The 17,777-nt window shown below is 51.4% G+C and overlaps 1 protein-coding gene across 7 annotated transcripts in view; it reads left to right on the forward strand.

Annotated features, from left to right (window-relative positions):
- Positions 1 to 1,405: 1,405 nt before the first annotated feature.
- Positions 1,406 to 17,777, forward strand: part of CTTN (cortactin) — a 32,010-nt gene continuing 15,638 nt past the window's right edge. For 3 of the 7 annotated variants that reach the window (XM_072790325.1, XM_072790323.1, XM_072790326.1), the window contains exons 1-8: positions 1,406 to 1,520; positions 5,120 to 5,215; positions 7,747 to 7,833; positions 7,936 to 8,009; positions 9,823 to 9,952; positions 13,700 to 13,810; positions 14,813 to 14,867; positions 15,651 to 15,761. In XM_072790325.1, the coding sequence (XP_072646426.1) occupies positions 7,747 to 7,833; positions 7,936 to 8,009; positions 9,823 to 9,952; positions 13,700 to 13,810; positions 14,813 to 14,867; positions 15,651 to 15,761 (568 nt within the window). In that variant the 5' untranslated portion in view covers positions 1,406 to 1,520; positions 5,120 to 5,215. Of the gene's footprint in view, positions 1,521 to 2,691; positions 2,831 to 5,119; positions 5,216 to 7,746; positions 7,834 to 7,935; positions 8,010 to 9,822; positions 9,953 to 13,699; positions 13,811 to 14,812; positions 14,868 to 15,650; positions 15,762 to 17,777 lie in introns of those variants that run through there. The other 4 variants (XM_072790321.1, XM_072790320.1, XM_072790324.1 and 1 more) reach the window with 3 other exon arrangements.

Raw genomic sequence — 17,777 nt, forward strand, 5'->3', positions numbered from 1 at the left:
CTCTCTGTGTGTCTCTCATGAATAAATAAATAAATCTTTAAAAAGAAAAAGAAAACAGACAGCAGTGCAAATAATTCTTGTCCGTAAATAATGCAAATTAGCTGAGTTTTGTGAAATACAGTTGACTATTGCCCGATGGATAGACTGGTTTTTGCAAACTCATGTCAGCATTCCCCTGGCTTCTCCTTTGAAAAGCTGGAACATCTTATTGCTTCATTCATTATTAAGTTATATAAAATCTTTGACATGCATTCATTTTACAGGTAGATGTTTATGAAAATCACTTTATTCAAAAAAATTATCCTTTAACACCTGACATCTCCTTCCCCACTCGTAATCCATCCTTGAACCTGTAATCTAAGTTTCTAAATGTCTCTTGTATCTGCTCACGTCTCTCCATCTTACCTACTGTCACCAATTTGCTTGCACTGGCTGTCCTAGGCTCCTACTTGGCTGTCTTCCCATCTATTCCCCACACAGCAGCCAGAAGAATCTCATTGCAATCCAAACTTTATGATGTCTCTTCTCTGCTCGACTTCCTCTAAAGACTCCCCATTTAGTATTTATTTAGATCAAAGTCCTTGCTGTGTTCTGCTGACCTCTACATGACCCGGCCCCATCTTACCCCGCTGCCCTGCTTCATCACCATGCTTCTGCTACACTGATCTTTTTTTCAGTTCCCCTGCCTCAGGACCTTTGCACGCTATTTCCGCTGCCTGGAAAATTCTTCCCTCCTGACCTCCTTACTTCTACTTGGCTTTTAGATCTCGGTGCAGATGTTAATTGCCCAGAGAATCCGTCTCTGATCTCCTTGGTGAGGCAAGGCCCCACCTCCTTCCCAGTACAATTCCAGAATTGACTTCCTTATAACATTTATCTTGTTTCCTACTTATATGTCTGTGTGATTATGCCTGACTTCCCTTCTAAGCTGGAAGGTCCCTGAGGATAAGGTGCATGTTAATTTGCTTTCTGTTCTTGATACATATACGGTCTTCTCTGGATGAGTAAATGGGTGGGTGGGTGTATTATGTACGCTGGTTGGGTAGAGGAGTGGAGAGCGGATGGATGGCCGGAGAGGGTGGGTGGAAGAAGAGAGGATGCGTAGATGGAAGACGTGGGTGAAGATGGGGGTGGGCGGACAGATGGGTAGAGGAGTGGAGAGCGGATGGATGGCCGGGGAGGGTGGAGGATGCGTGGATGGGGGAAGAACGGGGGGTGGGAGGGTGGACGATGAAGCTGCTGGGCCCCCCCCCCGGGCCCCCCCCCCGGGCAGCGTCCGCCCCGCGCGGCCTCCATCTCGGGTGGGCTCCGCGGCCGCTCCGAGCGGGGCTCGCGCCTGCGCGGACCGAGGGCGCGGCGGTGCCACGTGGGCGCGGGAGCAGCTGGGGCGCGGGCGGGGCGGGGCGGGGCCTCGCGGGGACCCGGATGGAGCCCCGCCCCCGCCGCGGAACCGGAAGTGCAGGGGGCGCCGGAGCCGCAGGCGCGGCGGGGCCGGGCGGCGGGAGCGAGTCGGGGCGGCGGTGAGCGAGCGCGGCGTCCTCTCGGGGAGGGAGGGGAAGGGAGGGGAGGGGGGAGGGGGCGGCTCCCCGCGGGGCCCTGGGCGCCGCCGGCCTCGGAACGGGAAGGAAGCCGCGGTCGCTGCGGTCTCGCCGCTCTTCCGCTCGCGGTTGCGGGCGCGGGGGGCGGGGGGCGGGGCGCGAGCGGGGGCTGGGCTCGGGGGGGAGGGGCGGCCGGGGTCTCGGGGTCTGGGGGCGCACCTGCCGGAGGTCCTGCATCGGGGCGGCGGGAAGGAGACCAGGGCTCTGGATCTGGAGCAGCCCGTCCTCCGGGCGTGTGGGAAGTCAGCAGGAAGGTCTTTCTGGGCTGTTTTACGTGTTTGCGTGTCCGGACTATCACGGGAGCTTAACCCCCCCCGGGGGGTCGGGAGGAGAGGGGACGGGGCCTCCGGGGGAGGAATCCCATCTCCCGCTGACCGCAGCGCCGGAGCAGCCGAGGCGCCCCCCCCCCGCCCCCCTTCCCCCGCCCCCCCCCCCCCCCCCCGTTTGGGCTGAGTCGACTTGGCCCCGCGGCGCTGGGTCCGGGGTAACCCCTTGGGTTCTGGCGGCGGGTCCGGCCCAGGGAAGGGCTGCCCTGCCGGGTCTGGCCGCCCCGCGGGTCAGGGCCCGGTGCGGTGCGGGGAGGCAGCCTCTCTTACAGGAGCACGCCCAGAGCCCCGAGCAGCAGGAAGAGCCCTAAAGGTCACTCCCCAAGGCCCCGGAATGAGAGTAGAGGCAGGGGCTGCAGACTGGTCCCCCGTACCCTGTGTCCCAGTGGTACAGCTGGCTTCTGGCCGGACCGTTGTGATAGGCAGATCTCTCAAGCACTTGGAAGTGGTTATAATCTGTGATTCTGATTTGTTGGGCGCCCGCAGCACAGGTAGGTGCTCAGAAAGGGTGTGGTGGAGCGCCTGAGTCACTGGGCGCGCCCGGACAGCCTGGCGTTGCAGGATGGCAGTGTGTCCCAGCACCCACCTGTCACACGCTCACACTGCGTGTATGTGACTGTGCAGCCTGGTGCTCAGAGCCCGCCCAGCTGCACGCCCAAGCTTGGGGTGGGGGCTCTCCCCTGTGGAAGGGTGGTGTGAGGGGTGGGCCTCGGGGCAGCTGTTTGGCTGCTCCAAAGCCGCCTTTTTCTGCCTGCGTCTCTGCTGCACTGGAGATAGTGACTTTAATGGGAAGCTACAACTATCCTGTAGAGTTTTCTACTCGGTTTCTGTGGCTGTACCCGGTGACATCACACTCGTGCAGACTCGAAGAATATGTGTGCCGTTTGCAAGGAAGGTCTCTTGATGGTGAGAAGTAGTTTTTGGTAATGGTTTCATTGAGATGCAATTCACACACTGTATAATTCACCCATTTAAAGGATATGGGGGGATCCCTGGGTGGCCCAGCGGTTTAGCGCCTGCCTTTGGCCCAGGGCGCGATCTTGGAGACCCGGGATCGAGTCCCATGTCGGGCTCCTGGTGCATGGAGCCTGCTTCTCCCTCTGCCTATGTCTCTGCCTCTCTCTCTCTCTCTCTCTCTCTCTGTGACTATCATAAATAAAAAAAAAAATAAAATAAAAAAAAATTAAAGGATATGGGTAAGTAGTTTTGTAGTATACTTGCGGAATTGCGCAACCATCATCACAATCAATTTGAGAATGATTTTATCACCTCAGAGGGAGGGAATCCCTATTACCTCTCCTTCCAACACGAGGCAACCAGTAATCTCTTTGTCTCTCTAGGTTTGCCAGTTCTGGATACTTCATGTAAATGATGCTGTAATATTTGAGTTTTTGTGTCTGGCTTCTTTCCCTTAGTTTGTTTTCTAGAGTCATTCATGTTGTAGAGTCTGTCAGGCCTTCACTCCTATTTATGGCCAAATAATATTTCATTGCATGAATGGATCACATGTACCCACGTGGTGTGGGCATCTGCGTTGGTTTTGCTTTCTGGCTATTATGACTAATATTGCTGTGAGCATTCCTGGGCAAGGTTTCGTGTGCACATAAATTTTCCTTTCTCTTGGGTGAGTCTCTGTGGTTGGAGATTGGTTGGGGATTGGGATCCCCGGGCCAAGTGGTAACTGTGTTTAACCTTTTGAGGACCTGCCACACTGTTAACTCATTCTTTGGTCCCACCAGCACTGTGGTTGGGATTTCTGGTACCCTCCTCCAAGACTTGTTACAGTCTGATTTTTTATTTTAGCCATCCTGGGATGAGTGCTGTGGTAGCTCACTTGTGGCTTTGATTTGCATTTCTTTCATGCTTCATGATACTGAGTGTCTTTTCATGAGCTTAGTAGCCATTATTTATCTTCCGAGAAATGTCTACTCAGAGGCCTGCCCCCCCCGCCCCCAGATCCCTGTTCTTAAGTTTTCTGGCTTGTGCTTTTGGAGGCCTAGCTAAGAACTGTTGGCAGATTGAAGGTGATGAAAATCTATACTTAGGTTTTCTTGTGAGAGTTTAATGGTTTAAGTTTAGCTTTGAGATCTTTGACCTGTTTTTCTGAGTTAATTTTTGTGTGTGGTGTGAGGTAGGGTGCCAAAGGCCTTATCTTTAGGTCCAAGAAAATCCCAACTATTTACATTTTCAGTTATTTCTGTGATTTTTTTTTTAAATTTAAAACTTTGGGGGGGGCAATAAAATTTTGGGGGGGTAATACATTGTAGATTTGAGGCTCTCACTAGCTGCCCTTGGATAGACTTCTGTAGATGCTTGCTGTTTACAACACTAATCTCAGTACCTAGCATAAGCGGAGCAGCCTACAGAAGTTAGAGTTCTCAGGGGACTGAGGAGAGAGGAGTGATATAGTAGGGTCAGGAAATTGAGTGTAGGGAAGGCTAGCAGAGCACCAATCCTCCAGTTCCTAACGTGTGATGAGGCTGCATGCTGACGTAAGCGGCTTGGGCTTGTGTCTGGCTTGTTCCTAGGGAACGAGGGGACTATTCGTCTGCTCTGTAATGTCTAGCAGTACAGTGCCGGTGGAGGCTGTTATCTCGAGTTGGGGGTGGGGAGGTGGTCGTCGGTGCCTTGGGGGAATTGGGAGTCTGGATCTCTGTGTGATAACCGTGTCTGCTCATTAGAGGCGCTACTCGCTTCTGCCCTGCTCCCCGAGTCGGGCCACTTCTCATCTAGATAGCCATCACTGTGCTGCTTTTGTCTCCTGGCCACTTCATGATCCCATCAGTTTTCCTTTTATTTTTTTTAGGCTCACAGTAATATAATTTTATTATTTTTAGCAAAGTCATAATTTAGAATGAGCAAAAAATGGAGACATGTAAGAATCATAGCCAACAGAAGACGGCTGCTAACGATTGCAGCAATAATTTCCGTTTGCACGAAGAAGAAAGTTTATACAGCTATAAATCTTCTGAAACTTATTATTTTCCGTAGTTCCTCAATGTGTCTGAAAATCGTTTGAGTTTTTAGGTTAGTAAAATGCAAATCTTGTCATTCTCCCTTCAGATTTCTTTACAAAGCCTTGTGAAGCGTAGGAGGATGTCGGTTTCCTGAAAGGACCTGCACACAGAAGCATTTGCCCAGAGTGTCTGTCAATAGACTTCCTTCTGAGCTTTTTATTCTTCATTTTTTTTACAGACAGAATCACTCCCAAATGCCTGGAAATTCCTCACCGGATCCCTGGGCTTTACACAGAAATTCGTGAGCAGCCTTTCGTCTTCACCGGAAAGAAAGGTTTGTGCATTTGGAGCGTTCTAATCTTCTCTCCCCTCAGACTGTGAGGGTAGGTCCCTGAGGAAGGAGAGGAGTGAGTGTCTTCCCTCTGGGTCTGCGGAGCTAGGGACAGTAATTTTCTGGGAGGAAATTTCATGGTTTAAAAAGTAAAATCAAGGGGCACCTGGCTGGGTCAGTCAGAAGAGCATGCGACTGTTGATCTTGGGATTGTGAGTTTGACCACTACGCTGGGTGTAGAGATTACTTAGAAATAAGTGAGTCAGTCCCGTTTGCAGTGTTGCCTGTGGTTTAAAAAGAGAAAGGGATCCCAGAAAACTCTGGAGTGAGGGAATAGGAAGCATCTCTGTCCTGGGAGGAACCACCTGGTCCCTTGTGCGTGTGCTGTGGAAGGTGGGAGGAGCTGCCAGTCATGATGGTAGGAAGCAGGTGCCAATGCTCACCCTGTCCTCTGAGGAGGCTGGCTTCCAGAAGGACCAGTGAAAATCGGCTCTGCTGTGTCCTAATGAGTCTACGAAAGCAACAGGCAACGATCTCTTTCACCTTTGCCTTCGGGGGACACATAGCCTCTCTGGCCCTCCCCAGAGACCCTGTTCTCAGCAGTTGGGACCTCAGTGGCTTGATGTGTGGGCAGCCGAAGTCGTGCAGTTGGGTGGCCTCATTCTAGTGTGGTGCCAGGGACAGACTTGACTCCGAGAGGCAGGGACTGTGGGCAAATCACTTGACTTTCTAGCAGCTGTTTGTTCTTTTTTTTTTTAAGATTTATTTTTTTATTTTATTCATGAAAGACACAGAGAGGCAGAGTCACAGGCAGAGGGAGAAGCAGACTCATGGAGGCAGCCTGATGTGGAACTCAATCCCAGGACTCCAGGATCATGCCTGGGTCAAAGGCAGGCGCTAAATCGCTGAGCCACCTAGGTGTCCCGGTTATTTCATTTGTAAATGGGCATGTGCTCCTCCCAGGGCTGAGAGTTTAGTCTGTTTGCTCTTTAAAATTGTGTCAAAAGCGGATTACACCTGGGAAATTCTTGCTGTGCTTGGGACAGCTGCACAGAGGGAAGCAAGGTTTGAGGTGGCCTTGGAGAGACAGTTGATGCTGCCTTACACCCTGGCAAACTGCTCCTGCCCAGGTGACAGTGGCAGGAGTCACATCTGGGAACTTGAGAATGCTGTGCACTGATTCACTCCTCGCTACCACCTGGAATCTGGACTTGAGGCCCAGCAGAGCTGGAGGCGGCGGGGGGGGGGGGGGGGGGGGGGGGGCAGTGCGCATATCTAGATAGGTTCTTGGGCTCATGGGGTCTTTTGTCCTGTGTGATTTCAAGCCACGGAAGCACCAGTGTGGCACCACAGAAAGCATCCATTGGATGTTCTCAGTTCACACACATGGACAGAGCTTCGGAGTTAGAATAATTTTCCAATTGCTTCCTGGCCTAGGTGAAATTGTATTAATACTTCTGGGGAAAAGAAGTCCATTCTCATAGTCTAGTTCTCTTAGGAGAAGGCTTGTGGTGTTCAGCTGTGAAGCAACTGTCCTTGTTCTGCGTGCCAGGTAAAACCTTCTAGCCGGGGCAGAAAGGCACAGCCCGTCCTCAGGGCTGCCTGGTATGGGGAAAAGTTTGCATTTCATGTACTGGGTTCTTCCCTGGATAGATGGTGAAGCGAATCTCTAATATCTAATATCTAATATCTAATATCTAATATCACATCACTTGAAACATTTATTCAGTTGTCAGAGTCTAAGTTAAGGAAGTCACTGTTACATGTCCAGTAAGTACTTGAATTCAGAATGGGTACCTTTTGTTTTTTTAAAGTTGTGGTAAGTTAGGTTTTACACTCACAATGTTGGGTGCTTTCAACTGTTTGGACAAAGCTGTTTTCGTGACTCAGTGAAGGAGGGATGTATTCTTAATGAAGTAAGCGCGCATGTGGCTTTTTTATTTTCCAGAAAATTTTCTCATTTGAATTGAAGCCAGGGTCGGTCTGTCCTCTTTTCTTTTCTTTTCTTTTCTTTTCTTTCCTTTCCTTTCCTTTCCTTTTCTTTTTCTTTTTCTTTTTCTTTTTCTTTTTCTTTTTCTTTCTTTTTCTTTTTCTTTTCTTTCTTTTCTTTTCTTTCTTTTTTTCTTTCTTTCTTTTTAAGATTTTATTTATTTGACATAGAGATAGAGCACAAGCAGGGGGAGTGGCAGGGAGAGGAAAAAGCATACAGGGGCTGAGCAGGGAGCCCAATGGGGGGCTCAACCCCAGGACCCTGAGATCGTGACCTGAGCCGAAGGCAGATGCTTCTTCACCAACTGGGCCACCAGGTGCCTGAAGCTGGAGTGTTTCTCACACACGTTTTGCATGCCATTTGAAAACAGTGTTAGAAATGCAATCTTCTGTTTCTTTTTTTTGTGCTTTTGTGGTCGGCGTGGGGATGATGCATGCTCCCTCGCTGGCCTAGCTACACGGCCCCCGAGCTGGGTCGAAGTTGGGGAGCCAGGGGCTGGGAGCCATTGGGTCAGCCTCCGTGACCCTGTACTCTGCTCTTTCAGATGTGGAAGGCTTCGGCAGGCCATGCTGTGTCCATCACCCAGGACGACGGCGGCGCCGATGACTGGGAGACTGACCCTGACTTTGTGGTACGAGTCACCAGCCCACCCTTGCTGTACTTGTCCTGAAAGTGGCTTTCCTCTGGTGCTCATGTGGGCTGTGTGGACTCTGCTGATTGTTCTTCTTTTCAGAACGATGTGAGCGAGAAGGAGCAGAGGTGGGGAGCGAAAACCGTGACGGGGTCTGGGCACCAGGAGCACATCAAGTAAGACTCTCTCCATGACGATGTGAAAATGGTGCCCTGAAAGGCAGAGGGCTGGTTGGGTGGGGTGCTGGCCCATGTTGCTCACGTGGTCCCCTGCTTGCCACGGGTATGTCATTGTGTCCAGTGCAGTGCCGCTGCCACACAAGGCGAGTGAGACGCAGTGACCTCCACCTGCACATGCATGTGCTCATGTGCGCAGTGACATCTGAGTCCCTGTTGCAGACGAGTCTCGTGGTTACCGTTCTAGGGTCCATTCTATGGGTAGTGGAGGTCTCCTCATGGGTTGTTGTTCCCTGCACTTGCCGTGCTGGGGGCACGTTCCTAACACACACCATGTCTCTGAATGCCTGAGACCTGAAACATCCTCCTCCTGTTATTTTGTTATAATTTTACTGTTTTATCTCTGTCCTCTGGGTCCTGGGAGCCAGATTCTAAGCGCCGTGTTCCTGCAGAAAGCCCCAGAGAACTGGATGATAGCCCTTGTAGGGGAACGTGGCCTTGCTCTCGACTTGGTCCTATCATGAGCTGTCACATCTGCGGGTGGTGTTTCCTTGTCTGGAAGTGTAGATAAAAGCTCAGACTTATGTTTAGGTCGCACTGGCAGCAGAAGGTATCCTTCCGTCCCTGCTTATGAAGGACTGTCCCTGACCCATTGGCCTGTTGGGGCTGTTGGCAGAGTCTGTCTTACTTGGCCCCACTGTCTTTCAGGAAAGTGAAGCTGTTCTTGGCTGAGAAAGAGTCAGTAAATCATGAAAGAGGGTGAGGTCTGGAGTGTGAGCATTTTAGACTCCAGAGTCCGTTCCTCCCTGACTTGCTGAGCCCACACCCTCCACAGAAGCCCCCAGAGGATGTAGAGAGAGGGCCTTGGGCCTGCCAGGAGGGGAGCTAGCCTCATTGTGGCTCAGGCTGCCTCCCAAACGGGTTAAGTCACCTATTCCTCTCCTCATTTCCTCCATTTCCGTGGCTTTGAGACATGTCGTGTTGTGCAAGCTCTGGTAGAGCAGCCTTTGGGAATGTTCCAGGTGCCCTGTGGTCCTTCCGGGTGTCCTTCCTCCTCCTGCTCCAAAGAGGGTCCGGCAGTGGCCAAGCCTGGTTTGCTTTCTCGCTACTCTTCTGAGATTGTTGTCCAGATGTTGAAGGTGCGGATGTGGTGTCCCCTGGACATCCCAGAAGGGTGACCTTGTGCTACTCTGGCCTCCTGATGGTAACAGCTGTAGAGGCTCCCTCACCGGTCAGGTTGTGACCACGCCTTGTGATCTCTTTGACAGTTCCCAGTGTTTGAAGTAAAAAACGGCTTTGAATGATAAATTCTGAAAGTCTTTGATTTCACCTTTGAATATTCAGAAAGTTGGGGTAGTTGAAGTAAAGGGACACTGTCTAAGTGTTTGGCTTCGCTGCCCTCCACCAGTGTCCCCAGGGTGTCTGGGGTAAGGAGCTGCTGACTTGGTTTCCCCTTCTGCTTTGGGGTGGCGCTCACAGAACTGGTTCTTCTAGTCCCATTACCTAATGATTGATCACCTTTTCTCCGTTTGAGAGAATGTCCACATTTCAGGTTAATGCCTGCAGGGGGTTGGGATGTGTCCCTGGGATATGCAGATTAGTTTCTTTTTCCCCTTGAACGTGACTGGTTGCTGTTGGAGTAGGTGGGCCAGCTGGCAGAGGGGTCAGGAGAGCGTGATGAGGGCGGGGACTTGGGAGCACGGAGTCACAAGCCCTGCAGGCTTACAGGGATGGCCCTGGTCCTCTTGTGTCCTCCTGAAGGCGAGGGTGCGCTTCTGTTCTGTCAGTTTTGTTTTTCTCTCTTCCCTTCAAGCATACACAAGCTTAGAGAGAATGTTTTTCAAGAACACCAGACCCTCAAGGAAAAGGAGCTTGAAACGGGACCAAAGGCCTCTCATGGTTATGGCGGGAAGTTTGGCGTGGAGCAGGACAGGATGGACAAGGTGAGTGGGCGGCAGCGCCAGCTCTTGACGTGCACGTGGTTGGCAGAGTCGGTGCTCAGACCTCCTCGGACTAAACCTTTTTGGTCATTTGGGGGAGATGAGATTTGCCAAAAGGAGTCCTGTGTTGACCTCACTCATAAAGTGCTCCCGCTTTTAGAAGCTCTGAGGATTCTCACGGCTGCCGGGGTGTGGGTGACGCATAGGGAGGCCAGCTCTGTGATCAGGACGGAAGCCCTGCAGCCTCTTGACCATAGGCGTGGACAAGACCACTGCCTATAGCTGAGCTTGAAGCCTAACCTGGGCCAGTCTGTGGATTGGAACCAAATCCAGGGGCTCCCTGGAGCTCCCTGGAGCTGGATGTCACAGCTGAACATTGAGCCAGCAGATGTGCTGGCGTCCTTCATACATTAATGACCTTCAGACAGGAGTCTGGCACAATGGATGACACAGTCTCCACGCACAAGACAGGAGAGAGCCCTCACTCGGAGGACTCGGCTCCCATGAGCCGTTACCAGTAGAGTTTAGACATCTTGCTGCACAGCGGCAACATTGTTGACCGGATGCTTCGGCCTTTCATGGCACAGCATTGTGTGTCTTCTCCGTCCGGAGAGACAGGGAGCAGATGAGCTCTGGAGGGCTGATCCCTGCCCCCTGCAAGAGAATACAGAGTAGGGGGCAGTGTGTTGAGTGCTTCTCCATTAAGGCAATTTTCTGTCTTTTTTTGTTTTTCTTAAAGATTTACTTATTTATTTATTCATGATAGAGAGAGAGAGAGAGGCAGAGACAGGCAGAGGGAGAAGCAGGCTCCATGCCGGGAGCCCAACGCGGGACTCATCCCGGGACTCCAGGATTGCACCCTGGGCCAAAGGCAGGCGCCAAACCGCTGAGCCACCCAGGGTTCCCCTCCTTTTTTTTTTTTTTAAATCTTATTTATTTATTTGAGAGAGAGTAAGGGAGATAGTGACAGAGATAGCAAGAGAGGGCAGGAACCCAGAGGAGAGGAGGAAGCAGACCCCCTGCTGAGCAGGGAGCCCAATGTGGGACTCAATCCCAGGACCCATGACCATGACCCTGAGTTGAGCCCAGCTCAACCACTGAGCCACCCAGGCACCCCTCCACTAAGGCAGTTCTTTATGTTCTCCAGACATCCTTGTAGACATGAATTTCCCAGTCTGACCCAGCAGATGCCTGCCTTTATTCTTTGTAGAAGGAAAACTGTCAGCTGATACTGAGTTCTGGTTTGTAATTCCAGACCTGTACCCCGACTCCCCGCCCGCATGCACAGATCGGATTCAGTGTCTGAGTGTAGAATGGCACTGCCGTGTCACAGTTTGCCATGCTGCACTGTGTTACTGCTGAGTGGATTGGGAGGGGTGCTATGGGCACCCCAAACCAGGTCTGCAATTTGCCTAAGCTGGAATTGGACCAGGGAAAGACACAGCTACAGGAAAGACACAGGGACATTTCCTCGTGGGACTGTCATTCCCAAAGAGGTCTTGACAGGGAAAGTGGGGAGCAGAATAATCTTTGGATTCTTAAAAAAAAAAAAAAAAAAAAAAAAGCCTGGTAGCTTTTCACAGTGCAAACAGACAAAAACACCCATGTGCTCAGGACAGTGAAAGAATCAAGTAGGTAGAAGCTTTTCCCATCCCAAACAGCCTGTGGGACTGTGGGCAAGTAAAGCAGAAAGAAGTTGGTTTTCAGTCTGGGTCCCCAGGTCTGGGTTGGACATATGACATATTGGGGAAAATAGTATCGAGGAGGAGCCTGATGACAGTAAGATCTGGTGTTGACTTCTGGCTTCCCTGCTGCTCATGGGACTGCCCCTCTCACCCTCCTAGCACCTTGGCTCAGGCCTTTCTAGTCCCAGAAGCTGCTCTGAGGAGCCCCTTCCTGTTAGCCCACTTGCAGCGTGCATATGTGCGTGCACACGTACACCCACAGACACACACACGTGCCTTCTCCCTGTTGTCCTCCGTTCGGTGTCCACGTTGCTGCCTCTCCATGCAGGCTCTTCGGGGTCGGGGCTGGAACTGTCGTCCTCACCTGTGCCTGGCCAGACACCGCGAAGGTGCTTAGTGACGTCTTATGAGGGCCCAGGCTGCACATCTGGCTGATGCATCCACAAAGGCCAGGCGACTCAGCAAAGCGCTCTCATGCCTCTTGGGCTGATGGAGTGGATAGCGTCCCTTCTAGAAGAATCTAGGGATGCTGATGTGGGCTCGTGGTTCCACCCTCTGTGCTTTCACTAGCTCACAGTTCCTGGGGACACAATTGGACCAGCTATCAGAAATAACTGTGATTCCCAGACCATGTAACTTTGAAGTTATTATTCCAGTTCTTCCCGGAAGTTGGAAAAAGCCCTGAGATCTCTGTGTTAAGACTTGAGGACAGTGTGATGGAGACTTTCACAAGACCTGTGTCTCAGGCAGACACATACCATCCAGAGGAGTGTGGTCTGGGCAGGCGTGACAGCTGCGGCCCCTGTCTGCATGGTTGTCAGGCTCCCTGCCTTTCGGCTTAGGCTCCAGCGGGCCATGGCCTAGGAAGTCGGCCTCGTTCCTGGTCTCAGCCGCACCCGGAACTGGAGCGTGCATCCAGGCCTCAGATGATGCTCTGCCCAGGGCTGACCTTTGGTTACAAACATAACTTTGTCAATCAGGTAGATCTGTTTTGATTAAAAAAAAAAAAAAATCTAGAAAATTGCGAAGCTGTCATTCTGGCTACATTTTTAGAAAAGTTTTCTTAAAACTTTTCTGTTGAGATTGATGTTGGGGGGCTCCTTGGGCAGGCTGCCCCTCAGGGTTGCTCTGTCACACTTTCTGGGTGGAACCCTGGAGGCCATGGGTGCTCCATCAATCCTGACATGGAGCAGACTCGGGGAGAAGAGGGAGTAATGCAGCCCCGGAGTTCCCAGTAAAACTCCACTGCTTTTTTCCCTGGAGTATGATGAGAATAGACTCCTGGGTTGCTTGCGGAGGGTTGACAGTGACACTCACCCTGCTTTAATTGAGCCGGAACCCCGGTGTCCCGTGAAGCTCTGGAGAGACAAGTGGTGGGGCATTTGTCGGGTGCTTTCCAGGACGTGTGACTGTTGGGAGCAAGAAGGAGGGTTTGGAGGTGCCATCCCCATGCCCACACTGTCATAGGGCCCCACCGTCTGTGGTCGCTGTCCACTCTGGGGGCAGAGCTGGCTGCTGGGAGGCTGGACAGGGCTGGGGGCTGCTCAGAGTTTGGTAGTAAACATGTTCAGGTTCATGGGCTGTGGGATCTCTGGCACTTTCCTGAATTTGGTGGCTGTATCTCAGAGGCGGTCTTGCTGGGTGTGTGATGACTGAAGGATACCCCGTCTGTGCCTCTGTTAGGAAGGGATTTCTGGAGAAAAAAAAAAAAAAAAAAAAAAGGAAGGGATTTCTGGTACTTGTTTCCAAGTCACAAACATGCCTCCCTTTAGCAGAGCAGTAACTGTGTTGTCACCAGTCTCTGAGGGCAGGCCAGGTGTCAAGGGCCGGGTTCAGGCAGTAATTGGCCTCGGGGTTCTTGACTTATGTCCATCATGTCCAAAGTCCCGGCTGGCAGGGTTTCTGGCAGCTCTAGGGACCCCATCTGTCAGCGTTCACACTGCCTGTGTCGTGGGGAGGAGCCAAGCCTGGGCCACTGGGGGCCAGTGTCGTGGGGTCTCTGCCTGGGGGTGGCGGGTACAGCTGTGGCACCAGCACCTAACACATTCACTCCTCACCATTTCAGTCAGCTGTCGGCCATGAGTATCAGTCGAAGCTCTCCAAGCACTGCTCCCAGGTGGACTCCGTCCGGGGCTTTGGAGGCAAGTTTGGTGTCCAGGTGGACAGAGTTGATCAGGTGAGTGAGGAGTCGTGGGAGCCAGTGCCCGGGCGATCAGGCTGCTCTCTCCAGACTAGGCAGTCTGCGGAGACTCTCATCTCAAGGTAGCTAGAGGTGCCTCAGACATGGCACTGCAGGGTGGGCGTCCTGACCTCGGAACTCCTAGAAGCCCCCCGACGGGGCTCAGGTGATGGACTGGCTGTTCTAGGAGTGGAGACAGGAACGTGGAAGGATCTTTTTTTGCTATTTGCTGTAGAAAGCCTTTGTGTTGGTATCTACTCATCAGGTGGACCAGGGACAGTCTTAGATTTGCCTGAGAATGTGCCCCTGGGGACCACTTCTAGCCACCCTCCCTGACAGATGTCCCTGCGACAGGGCAGTGTTCTGGGCAAATTCAGCAGAGTGCCATCCCCATTCCCGTTTCCAGGACCAGGATCTGGTGTCCAGTTGCTCTTTGGCACCTCTGGGCCTCAGCCTTTCCTCTGATTCACTGATGGAGGGCTGTCAGCACCTTTGTTTTCTGTCCTAGCAGTTGAGGACCTGGACTGTGCAGTTGCAGCCCAGTCTACATTCAGGCTTTGCTATTTATTAGTTGTGGTTTTCTATTAGCGTCTGTTAAACAGGGTGGTGAAGCCCTGTCTCCCCGGGCTGAGCACGCAGAGGCCCCCACTGCACCTGTTCTCATTCCTGATGTCAGCATTGCTCTTGGAAGAGCTCATGTGAAAAGGTTGCCTGTGGCCGTGGGGAGTCGTCCCAGGCTGGCATCGTGGGGCTAAAACCCATAAACAGAACTTGCTGTGCAGCTTGGCCTGCGCAGCCCATGGGGCTCTGGCGAATGTTTTATGGCCCGAAAGTGTCAGATGCTGGAGCTTGGGGCATCAGTTAGACTTGCAGCTGCCTTAGGAAATCAGAGATCAAAAAATAACGTGGCTGGTGTTCTTAAAAATGTCTCATGTATTGTGGGCTCAGATGAACTGATTTGGAGGCACTTAACATGTTTCCTTTTTTTGGTAACTACAGTCTGCTGTAGGCTTTGAATACCAGGGGAAGACCGAGAAGCACGCCTCACAGAGAGGTAAGCTGTGCTGCAGACAGGAGGGCAGCCCTGCCCCGCTGCGCCGGGCCAGAGAGAACACTGTCATCAGAGGCGGTTTCCTGGGGAGGACCATATCACTATGGGGCTCCCCAGGCTGTGGCAGAGGCTGCCTTTTCTTCCTCTGAGCATCGTTGTACCAGGAGAGTCCACTCTCGGGTTCGGCTGGCAACAAGCTCACTTTCCCCCCAGCCTTGGAAACCAGAGCCTGAGATCACTGTTGCTTTACTGTGCGTGTGGTCCTCACATGGTGCTGGCTAACCTTCAAGTCGTGCCAGTCTTTTAAAGCCTTTTTTTTTCTTTCTTTCTTTCTTTCTTTTTTTTTTTTTTTTAAATGGAAGCATGTTATTTTTTCAAAGTGCTTGGTGTACTTTTTGTGAGCTGGTTTACGCCTGTGTCTTGCGTGTCATCGGATGCCCTGGGGGTGGGCGCTCTGTCCATCTGGCCTGGCATGGACCTCTCTAGTCCCTTCGGCAAGGGGTTTGAGCTGCACAACTTGCTTTATTTGGACAGTTAATTTCTGCAGTGGGACCACAGCTTCTTGTGCCATTGTGAGAGGCTCCCCTCTTGGGGTTGCAAGGGATTGCGCTCTGAATGGAGTCTGGGTTCACTCCTGTATGACCATGGGGGGACTTTTAAACTATGCGCTTGATCTCTTGCTGTGTCCTGACTCCAAAATGTTTTTGTCTTGCTCAGTCGAAGAACCGAGGTGACAGTTGAGCCTGTCATCGAGCTTCTTTACTGACTGCCGCCCTGTCTCCTCAGACTACTCAAGTGGGTTCGGTGGCAAGTATGGCGTGCAGGCTGACCGGGTGGACAAGAGTGCCGTGGGCTTCGACTACCAGGGCAAGACGGAAAAGCACGAGTCACAGAAAGGTCAGGCCACTGGGAGCACCACTTCTCCCTGTGTGGGGCCTGCCTCCTCCCTGCTGCGCACTCACAGGTCCACACCAGGGATTTCTCTCCCCATGCCAGCTGGCTTGTGTGGCATTTCTGCTGTTTTTGTTTTGTTTTGTTTTTTTAACATTTTATTTATTTATTCATGAGAGAGAGAGGCAGAGACACGGGCAGAGGGAGAAGAAGCAGGCTCCTCACTGGGAGCCCAATGGAGGAGTCGATCCCAGGACCCCAGGATCATGACCTGGGCTATTAATCCACCCAAGCGTCCCTTCTGCAGTCTTTTTAACTGAAATTGTCAGAGGGCTCTTGTTCTGTTCAGGTCAGCATACATCTGCCTTTTCTGTCCCCATCTTGCAAGGAGGCTGTCAACATTTAACCATTCCTCTTTGGAATGTGAAATTTTGGTTATTTGCAATCTTTGAAGCTAAAAATCAACTACAGTGAATATTCTTGTTCCCTGAGTCTCATAGATTTTTAAAAAATGATTTTTTAGAAGAGTAAATTTCCAGAAGTAGAACTGTTAGGTCAAAGGACGTTGAGTTTGAAATTTTGGTGGCTACTGCAGATTGTCCTCACCAGCTGTGCTGATTTTTCCCTCCATCATTGGAAACCCTGCCTGGCGAGGGATGTCTCCATGAAGGGTTTATAGATGTGGTCCCCTCTTGCAGTGGCCCTGGATTGTTGGTTCTTCTGCATTATTTGTTTCATATGGGCTTCACGTTTAAATTTTTTTTTTTTAAATACCTCTACACCCAACATGGGGCTTGAGCTTACAACCCTGAGATCCGCTGACTGAGCCAGCCAAGCGCCCTTGTGCATTTACATTTTTAAAAATAGTTGCCAACATATAAAAACAGAATTCACATCTTGTTTAAAAACCCAGATTTCTTTAAAAGACAAATATAGGGATGCCTGGGTGGCTCAGTGGTTGAGTGTCTGTCTTCGGCTTAGGTCATGATCCTTGGGTCCCGGGATCAAGTCCCACAGTGGGCTCCCTGCAGGGAGCCTGCTTCTTCATCTGCCTATGTCTCTGTCTCTCTGTCTGTCGTGAATAAATAAGTAAATCTTTAAAAATACATAAATAAAAGACAAAAATGAAAATGCCCATTGGAAACACCATGGGCGTGTCAGTTGCCTGGGAAGTGGCAGTGAGGCCTTTGGGGCAGCTGACTTGGCTGTGGGTGTCACTTCCTGTCATACCTGGCCTGCCCACCCACCCTGAGGCCACAGTCCTGGCACACAGTGTGCCCCACAGGGTCTCTTTAGACTGCCTCTTCTACTTGGAGCAAACTTGTGCTCCTCTGCCCAGTATGGTACGCACGGTGCTCATCCGGGCCTGCACTTAGATCCTGCACACTGCTATTCAGATTTTCTCCTGGACATGCCATTGAGGAGGAATGAAAACCGTTTCTGAGAAGTCAGAGAGCAGAAGCCAAAGGGCATGGGGCAGACAGGGTTTCTCTGCAGCCTTGGGCCTTCCCCCAAAGGGTTTGATCTTTGTGGTCTGCTCTGGGAATGTGGCCCTGGTAGAGCCATGCTTTAGTATGGAGGTATGTCGGTGACTTAGCTCTGGGTGGAAGTGATGGTTTCTGGAAGATGCTCCACATCTGTCCTCTTTCTTTGAGGGTACTCCCAGCACACCTCTGCGGCTTTTGTTTATGAAGCAGAGTGACCTTTTATGTATTTATTTATATTTTTTTAAAGCTTTATTTAAGGACATAGCAAGAGAGAGCACAAGCAGGGGCAGAGGCAGTGGGAGAGGGAGAAGCAGACTCTGCTGAGTAGGGAGCCTGATGTGGGGCTCGATCCTAGGACCCTGAGATTATGACTTGAGCCAAGGGCAGACACTTAACCGACTGAGCCACACAAGTGCCCATAGTGTGACCTTTTAAAAGCTTGCCTCTATGGCTCTGGTGGCTCCTCTCAGTCCCAGAAGCTTTATTTATTTTTATTTTATTATTTTTTAAAGATTTGATTTATTTATTTATGAGA

Source organism: Canis lupus, chromosome 21 (genome assembly GCF_048164855.1).
Source record: "Canis lupus baileyi chromosome 21, mCanLup2.hap1, whole genome shotgun sequence".
NCBI classification, from domain to species: Eukaryota; Metazoa; Chordata; class Mammalia; order Carnivora; family Canidae; genus Canis; species Canis lupus.